Source organism: Entelurus aequoreus, linkage group LG12 (assembly GCF_033978785.1).
Source record: "Entelurus aequoreus isolate RoL-2023_Sb linkage group LG12, RoL_Eaeq_v1.1, whole genome shotgun sequence".
Classification (NCBI taxonomy): Eukaryota; Metazoa; Chordata; class Actinopteri; order Syngnathiformes; family Syngnathidae; genus Entelurus; species Entelurus aequoreus.
This window is the reverse complement of record NC_084742.1, coordinates 50,357,819-50,379,302: the sequence shown is the minus strand read 5'-3', so window position 1 is coordinate 50,379,302 and position 21,484 is coordinate 50,357,819. Positions and strand designations below refer to the sequence as shown.

Sequence of the window (21,484 nt, the reverse complement as noted above, 5' to 3'; positions counted from 1 at the left end):
AGTACCGTCATGTTATACTAGTCATACTTGCCAACCTTGAGACCTCCGAATTCGGGAGATGGGGGGGCGGGGGGAGGCGGGGTTAAGGGGGGAGGAGTTTATAGCTAGAATTCACTGAAATTCAAGTATTTCTTATATATATATATATATATATATATATATATATATATAAATAAAATAAATACTTGAATTTCAGTGTTCATTTATTTACACACATACACACACATAAAAGTCTGATCTACAAAATGTGCAGGCAGCATACCCCCTCCCCTTCGAGCTGTCCTGGATGAACTGAAATAATTTTTTCCAATCATTTCCGCGCTTGCAAGTGAACTTCTTCTTCTTACTTGTCGTCGCCATGTCTCTTCTTCGTTCTACTGCTTCGTCTCTGTTATGTTTTTGGACATTACTACTTGCCGTAGTTTTGAAGCAATGCATGATGGGAATCCGGATGTTGTGTGTCAGTGTATTAACGTGCCGGCTGGAATAAACACACGCTGAGAAATAGCTCCATGCCTGCCTACTTTATGGGTTATAGATAAACCTATGGATAACGGAGACATATATAATAGTCTCCTTTTCAGGTGAGAGAGGACGCTAAAGGCAGTGCCTTTAAGGCACGCCCCCAATATTCTTGTCCAGGTGGAAATCGGGAGAAATTCGGGAGAATGGTTGCCCCGGGAGATTTTCGGGAGGGGCACTGAAATTCAGGAGTCTCCTGGGAAAATCGGGAGGGTTGGCAAATATGGTACCGGTATACCGTACAACCCTATAAAACATTTGAAAAAAAAAATCACCTTTGAGATCCTTGATGGGGTCGTAGCATCCTTCTTCCTCCCCCACGAAGAAGCGATCGCAGTCCAGGAAGTAGGGCCAGGCCATTTCGATGGCCTCAAAGGCGTGGACGCACCTTTTCTGCAGCGCCTCGCAGGTGGAGCGACAAGGCTTCACCACCTTGTCCTTCTCGCAGCGCGGCGCTAACACGGAGCAACCCAGCATGCGGATCTCTGGTTGGCACTCTCCGCCCAGCAGTGACTCGACAACGCTCAGGAGAAGGTACTCCACGCCGCTCTCGGCCTCTAGGCGAGTGCCGTGGCCCAGGATGTTTGGGAAGAGGGTCTGGGAGTACGCCATGTCTTCGCAGTACGACAGCTGGACGTCCGTGCATTTGGCTGCAACACAAAAACATGTTAGCCATGGAGCAATATCACCACATGTTGCACAGATATCTGAAGCGGTACGCAGGACATAAACACTGCAGTTGTTTAGGGCCACAAGGGCCATTTTGGCCTGTTGCAATGCAAGCAGCTCATATTTTTATTCCTCATACTTTGCAGCAGGCCCATATTATTATTCCTCATACTTCAACTTTTATTATTATAGTTCCGCATGTTTCTATTACAATTAATACGAGACGGATATCGAAAAGGTCTCACTCACGCATACGGCGATACTTTAAGTTGGGAACATTTCGTGTTACCATGACGACGCTTTTTACAAACAAAATGTTTAAATGGGCGAATTTAATGGATACATACCCTTTTAATGGATGAATGCTTGGAAACAAATGCCAAAAAGACAAGATTACCTCGTCTTGTTTACTTTTGACACAAGCTAACTGATAGCATGCTAACATTAGCTTGCTTGCATGCTAACATAAGCATGATTTTTTTAGCTAAATTTGCTTCCGTTTACCCCAGAGTCAAATAACTTGGTACCTGACACTTGTTAACTGTTAGCATGCAAACATTAGCATGCTAGCATGTTAATATTAGCATGCTAAATTTTTTTTTTGCAGTTTTTTTTTTCAATTCCGCAGCCATACACCTTAAGCCGTGTTACTTGATATGTGAGACATGATAACTGTTAGCATGCCATTGTTAGCACACATGCTAAGTGTTACATTTTAATGTAAGCATGTTAATGTTTTAGGCTAGCTCTATAGCTTATTTTGTACAGTAACACCTAAAACTCACGGATTCGGACACTCGGCACTATCTTAAGAGTATAGCGGCTTCCAGAGGTCCAGGGCACAGATAGCAGGCCCATCAAAATTTGTAGTTGAATATTGTTGTCTATTTCGATGAATAACGACACGTCAATGCAGGTTTGAATGGGCTTCACTACGAGAGAGAGCAGAGAGCAGCTTTATTTGTCCATTCTTAACATGTACAAGACACATAAGAACTGAAATTACATTTTCGGCACAATCCCGCTAAGAGCAGACATACGTTACAGGGAGACAAGACGGGACCGCCAACGGATCAGCCACTTAGGGCGCTCCTTAAAAAGGTGGGAAAAAGGTGACATTGGGGAAGGGGGGAAGAGTAAAAAAAATATCAGTCTGAGGCTGGACCCTCAGGAATGGTCCAGACTGAGTCCGAGGAAAAAACCTCACATTGCATGGCACACATAAACATGGTACATGTAATCACAACAACTCGCAACAGAGTCATCCAACAGGACCTTGGAGGCCGGCAGCTGCTGTTGAGCGCTACTCAGCCCCCACAACCCCGGAGGAATTAAGCAGTGGTGAAGGCGTTGATTTGGGGAGGGGTGTGTGCGTGCATGTATGCCCAATTAACTTGGGTGAGATGTTGGAATTGTCTTTATGGGCCGAGGCCGGCCCCAAGAGCTCAAGAGTTCAAGAGTCCGACCCAGGTGCTTTTGAAAAAAAAGGGAAGGTCAAAGGCGTCCATCTTTGAGGAGTCCTCAGAGGAGTGTTTTCAAACAGCCTGTTCCTCAAGGCCATTCGAGGGAGTCAAATCGTAGATTAAGATGTTGTTTTTTCTTCGAGCAGTCAAAACAATGACATTCCTGCTCTGTATGCTGGCTCTGACAATTCCAATTTATTCTTTCTCTAACTTCATCAAGATGGAATCCACCTTGCGATTCAAATCAGCAATCGCTCCAGTCTGTGATCCCACAGCACGACCCAATCTTTCCATTGCGTTGAACAGCCTGTTGGCCCCTTGAGTGGCTGCCATCGTCTTCCGAATTTGACGATACACCAGAGCAATGCCCAGCTCAATCAGCAAATGCCCTGCGATCACAGCTCCAAATAGGTAGATGTCTTCCACGTCCTCGATGGAAAGGACTGAGAGGCACATGATTCTCCAAGTATTCCAGGAATCTCTCACGTACCCCGCAGCAATGGTTCCATCAGGGCAGCCAGGCTCCCCCGAACCTCTTTTCCTTGTCGAAAAGACTGTGTCAATTGCGTCGAGAGTCCAGTTGATCAAATTCATTTTGATGTTTAGATTTGAGGACAGCTCAAGAAAAGAGGCTTCAAAAAGTTCAGACAAAGACAAGGACACAAGAAAGCAAGCGGGAAGGAGGAGGAGCAGGGAAAAATGCGACCACCCTCACCAAGAGGCAAGACAGAAAAATGGGGATTTGAACACCTTTCAGTCCCCTTGGACTTATGAACTTTTTTTTTTTTTGACTTTTCATATAAACTTCGGAAAATATAAACATTTGACTATTGCTTGGATTTTAATGACGTCCCGCCCATTAAATATGCCTGGTGGTCAAGCTAGCTCTGTTCTCAATGGCTACGAAGCACCATTTAGCCTTTCTCCAAGAAAAAAATGCCCTATGCTTGTGTTGTTTTCGGCTTTATGAGTCGTTTAATTCGCAAAAAGGATAAAGATTGTTTCCAGAGTACCTCGAGAGGTTATCAAAAAGACTGCAAGATTTTACGAAACGACAACTAGAAAAGTAAAACACACTGCAGTCTAAGGGAGCAGAGTAAAAAAATGCACGAGTTTGCATTCATTAAAGGTTTGTTTGATATAACTTTTATACTTTTAACGTTTATTATTTCCCATTGAAGTATTATCTTGATATTTGAATTTCTGAAACACATGTTTGCTACTAGTGTTTCAAAAAGCACCAACTCGGCGTGTCTAAATAAAAGAAAATGTATGTATGTGTATGTGTGTGTGTGTATATATATATATATATATATATATATATATATATATATATATATATATATATATATATATATATATATATATATTAGGGTTGTACATCTCCCTCTGATAAACGATTCGATATGCATCTAAAACGATATCCTTTTATTACAGACCGATTCGATTGGATTCGATTCCGAACGATACGATTCGATTTGACGGTTAATATTCAAGACTCCAAATCCCTAAGCATTGTGGCTTTATGGCACTGGCAAAAAAAACGGAACAACAAAATCACATGTCAATGTATTTATTTTTAGACATGGACCAAAAAAAGTCTGGCTGAATTGTAGGATGGGAACTCCAGAGGTAAAAGTAGCACAGAATAGTAACAACAAAGTGCAATATTTCAGCCTGAGCATAGTTTTGAACACTAGAGGTAGGTAACAAAGATTCAATATTTCAACCTGAGCATATAGTGTTTTGAACACTAGAGGTAGGTAACAATGGACACTAGAGGTAGGTAACAAAGGTGCAACATTACAATGTAAACAAGTTACACACCTATAACACATCTCAAAATGTGGCGTGCTGAATTGTGACCAAGTTGCCCGAATAAGTTAGGAATGGTGCTCCCTGGCTGTGTGCTACTGCTTGCTGTACACTCCTGCTCGTTGGCACGGGGTTTTAACTCACCGTACTCTTGGCCGTGTTTCCTCTTTGCATGCTGGTCGAGATTTGTAGTGCTGCCAGTGTACGTCAACGATGCTCGACACAATTTACAAATAGCACGGCTTCTATTGAGCTTCCCTTCCTTCTTATAAAACCCAAAAACTTTCCACACTTTGGATTTCTGTCTCCCCGATGCGTTGAAAATCTTTCTCATTCCATTATCACCTTCGGTCAGACTGACGCTTTCGTTCTCCTCCACATTCATTTTCCTGTTGTCTCTTGTTTATCACTCGTGCTAATACCAGCTAGGCGGCTACCGCGTTTGGCGAGTAGCTTCAGCTCTCGCGTTGTTTTAGAGACGCTGACGCATATTGTAATCTAGCCAACCCATGCAAAGTCTCGCGATAACCGATCCATGACTCTATAACCGATTCAGCTAGGAATTCATGGATTATTTGCATTGATTGAGGAGTCTGCTACCGATGCAATCTAATTGCTCACTTGTTAAATCGAATACTCGGTCGCATCGGTTTATCGTTCACAACCCTAATATATATATATATATATATATCCATCCATCTTCTTCCGCTTATCCGAGGTCAGGTCGCGGGGGCAGCAGCCTAAGCAGGAAAGCCCAGACTTTCCTCTCTCCAGCCACTTCGTCCAGCTCTTCCCGGGGGAACCCGAGGCGTTCCCAGGCCAGCCGGGAGACATAGTCTTCCCAACGTGTCCTGGGTCTTCCCGTGGCCTCCTACCGGTTGGACGTGCCCTTAACACCTCACTAGGGAGGCGTTCGGGTGGCATCCTGACCAGATGCCCGAACCACCTCATCTGGCTCCTCTCGACGTGGAGGAGCAGCGGCTTTACTTTGAGCTCCCCCCGGATGGCAGAGCTTCTCACCCTATCTCTAAGGGAGAGCCCCGCCACCCGGCGGAGGAAACTCATTTCGGCCGCTTGTACCAGTGATCTTGTCCTTTCAGTCATAACCCAAAGCTCATGACCATAGGTGAGGATGGGAACGTAGATCGACCGGTAAATTGAGAGCTTTGCCTTCCGGCTCAGCTCCTTCTTCACCACAACGGATCAATACAGCGTCCGCATTACTGAAGACGCCGCACCGATCTGCCTGTCGATCTCACGATCCACTCTTCCCTCACTCGTTAACCTAGACTCCGAGGTACTTGAACACCTCCACTTGGGGCAGGGTCTCCTCCCCAACCCGGAGATGGCATTCCACCCTTTTTCCGGGCGAGAACCATGGACTCTGACTTGACGGTGCTGATTCTCATCCCAGTCGCTTCACACTCGGCTGCGAAACGCGTCAGTGGGAGCTGAAGATCCTGGCCAGATGAAGCCATCAGGACCACATCATTTGCAGAAAGCAGAGACCTAATCCTGCAGCCACCAAACCGGATCCCCTCAACGCCTTGACTGCGCCTAGAAATTCTGTCCATAAAAGTTATAAACAGAATCGGTGACAAAGGGCAGCCTTGGCGGAGTCCAACCCTCACTGGAAACGTGTCCGACTTACTGCCGGCAATGCGGACCAAGGTCTGACACTGATCGTACAGGACTTCCCAAGGGACACGGTCGAATGCCTTCTCCAAGTCCACAAAGCACATGTAGACTGGTTGGGCAAACTCCCATGCACCCTCAAGGACCCTGCCGAGAGTATAGAACTGGTCCACAGTTCCACGACCAGGACGAAAACCACACTGTTCCTCCTGAATCCGAGGTTCGACTATCCGGCGTAGCCTCCTCTCCAGTACACCTGAATATACCTTACCGGGAAAGCTGAGGAGTGTGATCCCACGATAGTTGGAACACACCCTCCGGTTCCCCTTCTTAAAGAGAGGAACCACCACCCCGGTCTGCCAATCCAGAGGTACCGCCCCCGATGTCCACGCGATGCTGCAGAGTCTTGTCAACCAAGACAGCATCCAGAGCCTTAAGGAACTCCTGGCGGATCTCATCCACCACCAAGGAGCTTTTTAACTACCTCAGCAACCTGAGGCCCAGAAATGGGAGAGCCCACCACAGATTCCCCAGGCACTGCTTTCTCATAGGAAGACGTGTTGGTGGGATTGAGGAGGTCTTCGAAGTATTCCCTCCACCGATCCACAACATCCGCAGTCAAGGTCAGCAGAACACCATCCGCGCCATACATGGTGTTGACAGTGCACTGCTTCACCTGCGGAGCGTGGTCCAGAATCGCTTCGAAGCCGTCCGGAAGTCGTTTTCCATGGCTTCCCCGAACTCCTCCCATGTCCGAGTTTTTGCCTTTGCGACCGCTGAAGCCGCACACCGCTTGGCCTGTCGGTACCTGTCCGCTGCCTCCGGAGTCCTATGAGCCAAAAGAACCCGATAAGACTCCTTCTCCAGCTTAACGGCATCCCTCACCACCGGTGTCCACCAACGGGTCTAGGATTACCGCCACGACAGGCACCAACTACCTTGCGGCCACAGCTCCAATCAGCCGCCTCGACAATAGAGGTGCGGAACATGGTCCACTCGGACTCAATGTCCAGCACCTCCCTCGTGACATGTTCAAAGTTCTTCCGGAGGTGGGAATTGAAACTCTCTCTGACAGAAGACTCTGCCAGACGTTCCCAGCAGACCCTCACAATGCGTTTGGGCCTGCCAGGTCTGTCCGGCATCCTCCCCCACCATCGCAGCCAACTCACCACCAGGTGGTGATCGGTAGAAAGCTCCGCCCCTCTCTTCACCCGAGTGTCCAAAACATGAGGCCGCAAATCCGATGACACAACTACAAAGTCAATCATGGAACTGCGGCCTAGGGTGTCCTGGTGCCAAGTGCACATATGGACACCCTTATGTTTGAACATGGTGTTTGTTATGGACAATCTGTGACGAGCACAAAAGTCCAATAACAAAACACCACTCGGGTTCAGATCCGGCGGCCATTCTTCCCAATCACGCCTCTCCAGGTTTCACTGTCATTGCCAACATGAGCTTTGAAGTCCCCCAGTAGGACAAGGGAATCACCCGGGGGAGCATTTTCCAGTACTCCCTCGAGTGTATCTAAAAAGGGTGGGTACTTTGAACTGCTGTTTGGTGCGTAAGCACAAACAACAGTCAGGACCCGTCCCCCCACCCAAAGGCAGAGGGAGGCTACCCTCTCGTCCACTGGGTTGAACTCCAACGTGCAGGCTTTGAGCCAGGGGGCAACAAGAATTGCTACCCCAGCTCGTCGCCTCTCACTGCGTGCAACGCCAGTGTGGAAGTGAGTCCAGCCCCTCTCGAGAGAACTGGTTCCAGAGCCCTTGCTGTGTGTCGAGGTGAGTCCGACTATATCCAGCCGGAACTTCTCTACCTCGCGCACTAGCTCAGGCTCCTTCCCAGCGAGGTGACGTTCCACATCCCAAGAGCTAGCTTATGTAGCCGAGGATCAGACCGCCAAGTGCCCTGCCTTCGGCCTCCGCCCAGCTCACAATGCACTCGACCTCTATGGCCCCTCCCATGAGTGGTGAGCCCATTGGAGGGGGGACCCACGTTGCCTCTTCGGGCAGTGCCATGGGGGCAGGCCCGGCCACCAGGCGCTCGCCATCGTGCCCCAACTCCGGGCCTGGCTCCAGAGGGGGGCCCCGGTGACCCGCGCCCGGGCGAGGGAAATCTGAGTCCTTGTTGATGCATTCCCATAGAAGTCTTCGAGCTGCTCTTTGTCTGAGCCCTTACCTAGGACCTGTTTGTCTTGGGAGACCCTACCAGAGGGCATGAAAGCCCCCGGACAACATAGCTCCTAGGATCATTGGGACACGCAAACTCCTCTACCACGGTAAGGTGGCAGCTCAGAGAGGAGTATATATATATATATATATATATATATATATATATATATATATATATATACCCCGCCTTCTGCCCGAATGCACCCCCCGCGACCCCGTAAGGGACAAGCAGTAGAAAATGGATGGATATATATATATATATATATATATATATATATATATATATATATATATATATATATATATATATATATATATATATATATATATATATATATATATATATATATATATATATATATATATATATATATATATATATATATATATCCATCCATTTTCTACTGCTTGTCCCTTACGGGGTCGCGGGGGGTGCATTCGGGCAGAAGGCGGGGTATATATGGATGGATATATATATATATATATATATATATATATATATATATATATATATATATATATATATATATATATATATATATATATATATATATATATATATATATATATATATATATATATATATATATATATATATATCCATCCATTTTCTACTGCTTGTCCCTTACGGGGTCGCGGGGGGTGCATTCGGGCAGAAGGCGGGGTACATCTTGGACAAGTCGCCACCTCATCGCAGGGCCACTGTGTGTGTGTATATATATATATATATATATATATGTATGTATGTATGTATGTATGTATGTATGTATGTATGTATGTATGTATGTATGTATGTATGTGTGTGTGTGTGTGTGTGTATATATATATACACACACATATATATCCAGCCAACCATTTTCTACTGCTTGTCCCTTACGGGGTCGCGGGGGGTGCATTCGGGCAGAAGGCGGGGTACATCTTGGACAAGTCGCCACCTCATCGCAGGGCCAATATATACTGTGTGTGTATATATATATATATATATATATATATATATATATATATATATATATATCCATCCATTATATTCACACACTAGGGCCAATTTAGTGTTGCCAATCAACCTATCCCCAGGTGCATGTCTTTGGAGGTGGGAGGAAGCCGGAGTACCCGGAGGGAACCCACGCAGTCACGGGGAGAACATATATAATGTAATTGTATTTTTATATAAGGCTGTCAATGTGTTAACGCTTGTGATTAATAAAAATGTTTTATTGCGTTATCATAAATGTATAAAAATGTTAATCAGCGCCCCCCGCCACCCCGAAGGGAATAAGCGGTAGAAAATGGATGGATGGATGGGTTAATCACAGTGTTTGTTTTGACCGCCAGAAGATTGCGCACATTGCACACCAGTGTGCCGATATTTTTGATGCGCCCTTCAAAACAAAGTCAGACGGAACTTTAGATAAAGTTTGAGGTTTTCAGTCGGTCTTGCAGCGACAAACTTTATCATCGGCGCACATCGAGTTTTAAATCGCATCTTTAAAGCGAAACATGAACGTGAGGATGCCGTTGCTAGCATGAATGCTACATGGACAACAAACTATGCAGGGGGCAGTTTAGCTGCATTCCCCACAGACACATGCAAGTTAAAAAAAATACTTTTCTAAATGGACTGCCACCGCATGCAGTGTTGGCAACTTGGTGACTCTTGTTAAATCTGGTGACTTTCCAATCCTCTTGGCGACTTTTTCTAAACAGCTATGAGTGACAAATCTCGCAACTTTTTCCGATGTTACCGGAGACTTGTTTGTGTCTTAGAGACTCTAAAATGCAGCAGTACTGTCCTCAAAGAGCAGTGACGGTCGCAGCTGTGAGCCTCCCCCTGGCTCCAAAGCACTCACAGGCTGGGTTTCTGTTGCAGGAGAAGACTGCAGAGCAGAGACCCTCACAGGGCAGGAATTGCAGCGCAATCCGCATGCGCAAATCATTTGTAGTCTGGACTTAATGCTATACATCTGTACCTAGTTTGCTGTATTGTTGCAAAGAATTTAAAATGTGCACTTCATTCTTACGTACTTACTGTCACCAAGGTTTAAGCAAATCAATGACTTGCAGTTCAGGAAAACATTTCAAAAAGTTCCTCTATGACATTTTGACGACCAAATTGCATTTGTATCCAAATATTGGGGTATTCTCTTTAGCAAATTTTAATTATGCAAGCCAACAATAACTGGTGATTAATCATGATTAATCACTATAAGAGAGTGATTATCTGATTTTTTTAAAAATCACTTGACAGCCCTGATTTATTTATATATATATATGTATATATGTGTGAAGTGAATTATATTTATATAGCGCTTTTCTCTAGTGACTCAAAGCACTTTACATAGTGAAACCCAATATCTAAGTTACATTTAAACCAGTGTGGGTGGCACTGGGAGCAGGTGGGTAAAGTGTCTTGCCCAAGGACACAATTGCAGTGACTAGGATGGCGGAAGCGGGGATCGAACCTGGAACCCTCAAGTTGCTGGCACGGCCACTCTACCAACCGAGCTATATCGCCCCTATATATATATATATATATATATATATATATATATATATATATATATATATATATATATATATATATATATATATATATATATATATATATATATATATATATATATGTGTATATATATATATATATATATATATATATATATATATATATATATATATATATATATATATATATATATATATATATATATATATATATATATATATATACGTGTGTATATATATATATATATATATATATATATATATATATATATATATATATATATATATATATATATATATATATACGTGTGTATATATATATATATATATATATATATATATATATATATATATATATATATATATATATATATATATATATATATATATATATATATATATATATATATATATATATATATATATATTAGGCCTGTGAATCTTTGGGTGTCCCACGATGGGGTCACGATTCTATTCAAAATCGATTTTTTTTTCAATTCAACACGATTCTCGATTCAAAAACGATTTTTTTTCCTGATTCAAAAGGATTCTCTATTCATTCAATACATAGGATTTCAGCAGGATCTACCTCAGTCTGCTGACATGCAAGCAGAGTAGTAGATTTTTATGAAAAGCTTTTATAATTGTAAAGGACAATGTTTTATCAACTGATTGCAATAATGTGAATTTGTTTTAACTATTAAATGAACCAAAAATATGACTTATTTTATCTTTGTGAAAATATTGGACACAGTGTGTTGTCAAGCTTATGAGATGCGATGCAAGTGTAAGCCACTCTGACACTATTGTTAATTTTTTATAAATGTCTAATGATAATGTCAATGAGGGACTTTTAATCACTGCTATGTTGAAAGCGTAACTAATATTGATACTGTTGTTGATAATATTCATTTTTGTTTCATTACTTTTGGTTTGTTCTGTGTCGTGTTTGTGTCTCCTCTCAATTGATCTGTTTATTGCAGTTCTGAGTGTTGCTGAGTCGGGTTTGGTTTTGGAATTGGATTGCATTGTTATGGTATTGCTGTGTATTGTTTTGTTGGATTGATTAATATTAAAAAATAAAATAATTAAAAAAAATTAAAAAATCGATTTTTTAAAAATGAGAATCGATTCTGAATCGATTCTGAATCGCACACTGTGAGAATCTCGATTCGAATTCGAATAGATTTTTTCCCACACCCCTAATATATATATATATATATATACACACACACACACACACACACACACACAGTCGAAGAAACATTCATGAAGTTTGGTTCTTTTATGAATTTATTATGGGTCTACTGAAAATGTGACCAAATCTGCTGGGTCAAAAGTATACATACAGCAATGTTAATATTTGGTTACATGTCCCTTGGCAAGTTTCACTCCAATAAGGCGCTTTGGTAGCCATCCACAAGCTTCTGGTTGAATTTTTGACCACTCCTCTTGACAAAATTGGTGCAGTTCAGCTAAATTTGTTGGTTTTCTGACATGGACTTGTTTCTTCAGCATGTCCACATGTTTAAATCAGGAGTCTGGGAAGGCCATTCTAAAACATTAATTCTAGCCTGACTTAAACGTGTGGACAATGCTGAATAATGCGCCTTATTGCAGTGAAACTTCTCAAGGGACATGTCCACCAAATATTTACATTGCTGTATGTATACTTTTGACCCAGCAGATTTGGTCACATTTTCAGTAGACCCGTAATGAATTAATAAAAGAACCAAACTTCATGAATGTTTTTTGTGACCAACAAGTATGTGCTCCAATCACTCTTATCACAAAAAAATAAGAGTTGTAAAAATTATTGGAAACTCAAGACAGCCATGACATTATGTTCTTTACAAGTGTATGTAAACTTTTGACCACGACTGTATATATAGAGGTGGCGACTTGTCCAGGGTGTACCCAGCCTTCCGCCCGAATGCAGCTGAGATAGGCTCCAGCACCCCCCGCGACCCCGAAAGGGACAAGCGGTAGAAAATGGATGGATGGATGGATAGATTATACATATATATATATATATGTATATATATATATATATATATATATATATATATATATATATATATATATATATATATATATATATATATATATATATATATATGTACATACATACATGTGTATACACACACACATGTGTATATACACACATGTATATATTTATACACACCTTTATATATGTCTATATACACACACATGTGTATATATGTATATTTACACAGACATGTGTATATATGTATATTTACACACATGTGTATATACTGTATATATATACTGTATACACATGTGCATATACAGTATGTATATAATGCATGTATATAATTGCCTATTTATTTGGTTATTATTTTACATACACCGTAAAAAAAATATTTTGATTTCATAGATTTCATAAAATTTGCGGTGTTTTTTTTGTGTGTTTTTTTACAGCGTATTACTGTAAATAGATTGATAAAACAGTACCACTTTTTTTTAAGGGAGAATTATGCAATTGAGCTGCCAGTTTTTTACCGTAAAATGTACGGATGTTTTTATAGTGTATTAGTGTATAAGGAAAAATAATACAAAGTCAATTTTATACTAAAAAATAAAAATAAATTGGCTCGGTCGCGCCAAAATTTGACTGCAAAGTCTATTCTCATTTATACTGTGTAAAATGTGATGGATAACTTGTTTTGAAATCATAATTAAGCAGATATTCAAGTTATTTTTATTTTGACAACAAAAAGTATTGGACTACATGGTAATATTTTGTTGCATTATTAGATAATATAGATGTTTAAAAATTGTGCAACTGCATGCAGTACATGTCATTTTTAAGTCCAAATGAAAGGACAAATACATTTAATAAGAAAACATCAAGTACTTTATTAACATGATTATTTCCAGGCTTTCACATGCCGCGTAAAATGAACTGGTGTGCCAGACCAGTGCATTTTTATACTTAAAGTCAGTGGCTATCAGCGGAAGTACTGCTTTATCTATTTTGCTGCAAAAAAACGTACAATAAGTTTTAGCCATCAGAGGGCATACATGCCGCGCCAGTAGCTGCAGTCATCGGTTTGTGATGAGAATGTGTACAAGACACACACCAGTCTGCTCCTGTTAACACAGGTGGGTAATAACGCCTTACATGTACTCCGTTACATTTACTTAAGTAACTTTAAAGGCCTACTGAAACCCACTACTACTGACCACGCAGTCTGATAGTTTATATATCAATGATGAAATCTTAACATTGCAACACATGCCAATACGGCCGGGTTAACTTATAAAGTGCAATTTTAAATTTCCCGCTAAACTTCCGTTTGAAAACGTCTATGAATGATGACGTATGCGCGTGACGTCAATGGTTGAAACGGAAGTATTCGGACTCCATTGAATCCAATACAAAAAGCTCTGTTTTCATCTCAAAATTCCACAGTATTCTGGACATCTGTGTTGGTGAATCTTTTGCAATTTGTTTAATGAACAATGAAGACTGCAAAGAAGAAAGCTGTAGGTGGGATCGATGTATTAGCGGCTGGCTCCAGCAACACAAGCAGGAGGACTTTGACTTGGATAGCAGACGCGCTATCCGACGCTAGCCGCCAACCGCACGGATGATCGGGTGAAGTCCTTCGTCGCACCGTCGATCGCTGGAACGCAGGTGAGCACGGGTGTTGATGAGCAGATGAGGGCTGGCTGGCGTAGGTGGATAGCTAATGTTTTTAGCATAGCTCTGTGAGGTCCCGTTGCTAAGTTAGCTTCAATGGCGTCATTAGCAACAGCATTGTTAAGCTTCGCCAGGCTGGAAAGCATTAACCGTGTATTTACATGTCCATGGTTTAATAGTATTGTTGATTTTCTGTCTATCCTTCCAGTTAGGGGTTTATTTCTTTTGTTTCTATATGCAGTTAAGCCCGATGCTATCACGTTAGCTCCGTAGCTAAAGTGTTTCGCCGATGTATTGTCGTGGAGATAAAAGTCACTGTGAATGTCCATTTCGCGTTCTCGACTCTCATTTTCAAGAGGATATAGTATCCGAGGTGGTTTAAAATACAAATCCGTGATCCACAATAGAAAAAGGAGAGAGTGTGGAATCCAATGAGCCCTTGTACCTAAGTTACGGTCAGAGTGAAAAAAGATGCGTCCTGCACTGCACTCTAATCCTTCACTCTCACGTTCCTCATCCACAAATCTTTCATCCTGGCTCAAATTAATGGGGTAATCGTCGCTTTCTCGGTCCGAATCGCTCTCGCTGCTGGTGTAAACAATGGGGAAATGTGAGGAGCCTTTCAACCTGTGACGTCACGCTACTTCCGGTACAGGCAAGGCTTTTTTTATCAGCGACCAAAAGTTGCGAACTTTATCGTCGATGTTCTCTACTAAATCCTTTCAGCAAAAATATGGCAATATCGCGAAATAATCAAGTATGACACATAGAATGGATCTGCTATCCCCGTTTAAATAAGAAAAATTTCATTTCAGTAGGCCTTTAAGCTGATATCAGTCGATATTTTAAAGAATATGACAAAAAAAACTACTTGTTTAAGTGTCAGAATGTTTTCAAAGAAGACACTTTAATTACAACCCAGCTGATGGTGGAGCGAATGGACCGATGGACAGAAACCTCATAACCTATTTTGGCACTAAAACTTTTTTGGAATGAATACAGACTAAAAATAATATGTTTCGTTAGTCAGTAGACAAGAATAATAAACAGTGCTAGATCGCAGCATCATTCAAATCATCTATAACAACATCATAATTCATACTTTATTTCGTGATGGAAGATTTCAACGTCCGAATACAACAATTTAGACAACACCATTGACACGTGAATCAGCAATTAAAAATAATTAACTGCGTGGATTGTATTAGCAGTCAAACGGTTGATCTTTTTGTATGTCTCTGACGATCACTTGAACCACAAGTGTCATTTAAACACATTAAAACTTTACCAACGACACCAAATAGTGAAAAGTTGCAGTTATCGGTTAGATCTAGAGCTTGACAGTTACCATGCACTATATTATTAGCATTTTTAGAGTTCGCATCTTCTACTGTGCTTACATTCCCACATATAAATACCATATTTTCTGGACCATAGGGCCCACTGGATTATAAGGCGCATTGCCGACGAATGGTTTATTTTCGATCTTTTTTTCATAAATAAGGCGCACCGGATGGGCGCATCAAAGCGGTCTTTTTTTTTTTTTTTTTTCTAAATGGAAAACACTTCCTTGTGGTCTACATAACATGTAGACCACAAGGACCACATGTAACCTACTCAGTGGCCTAGTGGTTGGAGTGTCCGCCCTGAGATCAGTAGGTTGTGAGTTGAAACCCCGGCCGAGTCATACCAAAGACTATAAAAATGGGACCCATTACCTCCCTGCTTGGCACTAAGCATCAAGGGTTGGAATTGGGGGTTAAATCACCAAAATGATTCCCGGGCGCGGCCACCGCTGCTGCTCCGCAAGGGGATGGGTCAAATGCAAAGGACAAATTTCACCACACCTCGTGTGTGTGTGTGAGACAATCATTGGTACTTTAACTTTAACTTAACTTAATGTAATGGTGGTTCTTTGGTCAAAATGTTGCATAGATGATGACAGTCGCTTCAGGATGCGCCGTTTTGTGGGCGGTCTTATTTACGTGGCTCACCTTCAGCAGCGTCTTCTCCCCCGTCATCTTTGTTGTAGCGGTGTAGCGTGCAAGGACGGGTGTGGAAGAAGTGTCATAAGAGGGAGCTAACTGTTTTAATGACATTCAGACTTTACTTAAATCAATAACAGAGCAGCATCTCCTCATCCGGAAACAACACCGGGAATGTGAAAAACCGTCCGATCGGAACTCTCTAATAACTAAAGTTCCTTGGGTGAATAATGGAAACTCACTACTTGTATGTTTTAGCACTTTCAAGGCGAGTTTACTGACAGATATAAGTAAGAACTTTAAACTTCTTTATATTAGAAATGGCAACAGCGGAGGATGAATGTCCCATAACAAGAAGATAGAGAAAACGAAGAAGCTTATCGACTACGGTGTCTGCACAGAATACAAAGGCGGACGCGCTCAATATTTCAAGATTCATGCAGATCCCAAATACAGATCAGCCGGTACCAGAAGGTAAGAAAAGTTGCTTTTGCATATTATTGCGAAACAAAACGCCATATAATATGTCTGACCTTATACACACACCTTAATAATACTCGTGTGTTGAAGCACAGTACAATCCATCAAGCGGTGCGGCTTCATAGCTTACCAAAGTCATACTAAAACATTTTGATAGATTTTTGAGCGCCGTGTGTAATGTTCTATATTTTCAATAGAACATATAAAATGTTGGTGTTGTTTACTTGAGTCATATTGCAGTCTACACGTATCTCTATTGTTTGACTACAATCTACTGGTCACACTTATCATTTCACCATGTACCAAATAAAATTGCTTTGAGGTCAGGAAGCAAAACCAGAATTATACAGTACATTGGGCGCAACGGGGTAAAAGGCGCACTGTCCAGTTTTGAGGGGATAAAAAGGATTTTAAGTGCACCTTATAGTCCGGAAAATACGATAACCACAATCGCCCCCTAATGTACAAGAGGCACACAGCATATGGCCAACAACCACATTAGCGATAGAGCATGGAAACTAGAAGAAACCGTATTATTGGAGAAATCAGACTATCATGCATGGAAACGTACTGACTGCAAAAAGTTACATAATGTCAGACAAGGCAGCACAAATCTAAAATGTTTACTTACAAACTCAGACAAAGAACGTTTAAATCAGGCCTGGGCAATTATTTTGACTCAGGGGCTACATTTAGACGAAAAAATGTGTCTGGGGGCCGGTATATCTATTCTTAGGAACACTAATACAAAACCTCACAATAATGTCTGATTGAATGCTAAAAACTTTATCACACACCGCCTTAAAAAACGGAATGGAATTGTACTTTTTTTTTACTGAATGAGACACCAAGAATGTACATGAAAATAAAGAATGTGGGATTTACAATATTAACTATGAACGATAAAACACTGAATATTGACAACATATGAACGTCACACCCCCTCTAGATCGACATATTTTACAATCAAGTAAAACACAAAAAAAATGCAACAAACACAGCAAAATGTAAACGCGAATGGTAAAAAAAACCCCACCTACAATCTGATTTATCTGATATATCACTAAGCCTTAGAACTTTGTTGTAAAAATCTCCTTCCGCGTTCGTCTCTGACAACTGCATTTCAGACTGGCCGCTCTGGAAACACTCTGTGGAAACGCTCCCCACCCACACTGCTTGGTGCCTCGTCTGAGCTGCTGTGACTTAGATTACCATAGTAACTAATTAGATTACCGTAGTAACTAGTATATCATGCAAAAGCACAGATTCCAACCATTGAAATACTTTGTATTAGAGATGTCCAATAATATCGGACTGCCGATATTATCGTCCGATAAATGCTTTAAAATGTAATATCGTAAATTATCTGTATCGGTTTCAAAAAGTAAAATGTATGACTTTTTAAAACGCAGCTGTACGGAGTGGTACATGGACGTAGGGAGAAGTACAGAGCGGCAATAAACCTTAAAGGCACTGCCTTTATGTGCCGGCCCAGTCCCATAATATCTACGGCTTTTCGCACACACAAGTGAATGCAAAGCATACTTGGTCAACAGCCATACAGGTCACACTGAGGATGGCCGTATAAACAACTTTAACACTGTTACAAATATGCGCCACACTGTGAACCCACACCAAACAAGAATGACAAACACATTTCGGGAGAACATCCGCACCGTAACACAACATAAACACAACAGAACAAATACCCAGAACCCCTTACAACTAACTCTTCCGCTACCCCCCCCCCCCCCACCACCACCACCTCAACCCCGCCCACCTCAACCTCCTCATGCTCTCTCAGGGAGAGCATGTTCCAAATTCCAAGCTGCTGTTTTGAGGCATGTTAAAAAAAATAATGCACTTTGTGACTTTAATAATAAATATGGCAGTGCCATGTTGGCATTTTTTTCCATAACTTAAATTGATTTATTTTGGAAAACCTTGTTACATTGTTTAATGCATCCAGCGGGGCATCACAACAAAATTAGGCATAATAATGTGTTAATTCCACGACTGTATATTTCGGTATCGGTTGATATCGGAATCGGTAATTAAGAGTTGGACAATATCGGAATATCGGATATCAGCAAAAAAGCCATTATCGGACATCTCTACTTTGTATAGTTCAAGACTGACGGTAATTTCAAAACATCACTACACATCATAATTGCAGCTCCAGTTTCCATCTTAAAGATCTCAAAAACATATTTGAAAAGCTTAACGGGCCGCATATGGCCCCCGGGCCTTAATTTACCCAGGTCTGGTTTAAATCATGCACCGTCATTTGTGTCAATGTTCACATTTCAGCCTACCTAAATTCCACTTTAAATGAGGAAAAAGACGTTGCAGTGAAATGTAGACGTTTCGACCCACCTCTGCCTGTGTTTACCTGTTTGGTAGGTAAGTGAAGTTGCCAACATGTAATAAACACTAGTAGCGGAGTAGTAGTGCCTTAATGTGAAAGATGTCTAGTGAAAGAGTGAATGAACACGTTCAAAAGGCCGTTTGCTACCTCCAGGCGGATATATACGTCCCTAACTTTCCGATGTCTTCTAAGCATTAAGCCTTCCACTTCATCCTGGAGCATCTGGACTCCCCAGGAACCTACGTTAGGATCCTGTTTGTGGACTTCAGCTCTGCCTTCAACACCATCCTCCCTGGACTGCTACGAGACAAGCTCTACCAGCTCAGCGTGCCCGACTCCCTCTGCAGTTGGATCAATGACTTCCTGACAGACCGAAGACAACACGTGCGGCTGGGGAAGATTGTCTCGGACAGTCGAAACACGAACACTGGTACTCCTCAGGGCTGTGTACTTTCCCCCTGGCTCTTCTCCCTGTATACAAACTTGCTGCACCTCCAGTCACCAATCCGTAAAACTGCTCAAGTTTGCGGATGACACCACCCTCATCGGGCTCATCTCGGATGGCGATGAGTCCGCCTACAGGAGAGAGGTGGACCGGCTGGCGTCCTGGTGCAGCCTCAACAACCTGGAGCTGAACGCCCAGAAAACAGTGGAGATGATCATGGACTTCAGGAAAGTCACAGCCCCACCATCCCCCCTCACCCTGATTGACTCTCCCACCCCCGTCTCCATTGTGGACTCTTTCCGTTTCTTGGGCACCGCCATCACCCAGGACCTCAAGTGGGAGCCGACCATCAGCTCCCTCATCAAGAAGGCCCAGCCGAGGATGTACTTCCTGCGGTAGCTGAGGAAACTTAAGGTGCCGACCGAGATGCTGGTGCAGTTTTACTCAGCCATCATCGAGTCCATCCTGACCTCCTCCATCACCGTGTGGTTCCCCGGCGCCACAGTCCAGGATAAGCATCGACTGCAGCGCATCGTACGTGCTGCTGAGAAGGTGATTGGCTGCAAGCTCCCATCCCTCCAGGACTTGTTCTCCTCCAGGACCAGGAGGCGTGTGGGTCGGATCACAGCTGACTCTTCTCACCCTGGACACACACTATTCTCCCCTCTCCCCTCAGGCAGGAGACTACGCTCCATCCAGACCCACACCTCCCGCCACCTGAACAGTTTTTTCCCCTCGGCCATCAGGCACATGAACAATAACAAGATCTGATAGCTCAGTTACAGATCTTTTTAATACCTATTCTGTGTTATATGTGTTTTATGTTGCACGATTGCACCAAGAAAAATTCCTAGTTTGTGAACCCGTTCTCAAACAATGGCAATAAAAACTATCCTGATTCTGATTCTGATTATATCTTCTGTCTTTTATCACGTAATGATGTGAACTACACCCCACATTACACACACGCATTAGAGAGGTTCCGTGGTTGGCTCATGATAGTCATTTGGCAAAGTTTAGAGAGTAACGTCAGCGGTCATTGAATATTGATATGAATTAATATCCAATTTAATTCACATGAATAATATATATTCTATCAACAACAGGACAGCAAATTTTTAGTTGCTTCTCCTCTCTTGGACTGCTTTTGTGTGTGTGCACGCGCTCCCTGTGTGTACGAGTGGAAGAGCAGACAGTTTTTTCTATATAAATTAGTTTTTGTGAAAAATAGACCGTTTTTAAAAAAAATACAAAATAAAAGTATGTTCTGCTAAAGAACTAATAGCAACACAAGCGAGCCGGTTGTGTTCTTGCTATGTTTTGGGGTTTAAAAAAATTTAAATCTAACTGAGCAGTTTGAAAACCGTCCTTTAAATGAGCTCATGAAAGTAACATGCTTCCTCGCTGTGTATCTAAAACGACGTTTGTACTTTAACAAAACTGTTTCATGTCTGTAAATGAGATTAAATGATACCGGCTATTTGCTAAAACATGCATAGGACTATTGTTAAATAAGTTTATGGCTGAAAAAAAAGGTGTTGAATAGAGTTAATGTGTATTGTAAAGCACCATAATGACCAACATTAAAATACAGTAGCGTAGTGGGCCCAGGTATTTATTAAAGACAAGGTAGAGGTTTTATTTAACAAGTATGTTTAATATTAAACAAAGTTTAAACAGTAACACTGTGTTTGAATATAGGAAAGTCAAACACAGGGATTATTTGACGTACCACTAGATGGAACCTGTGTACCACTAGTGC

At 41.9% G+C, this 21,484-nt stretch overlaps 1 protein-coding gene across 1 annotated transcript in view; it reads right to left on the bottom strand.

Moving 5' to 3' along the window:
- LOC133662304 (carboxypeptidase Z-like) overlaps positions 1-21,484 on the bottom strand; it is a 71,803-nt gene that overhangs the window by 42,479 nt on the left and 7,840 nt on the right. Inside the window, exon 3 of the mRNA XM_062066190.1 lies at positions 798-1,172. Coding sequence (XP_061922174.1) covers positions 798-1,172 — 375 coding nt within the window. The remainder of the gene's footprint in view (positions 1-797; positions 1,173-21,484) is intronic.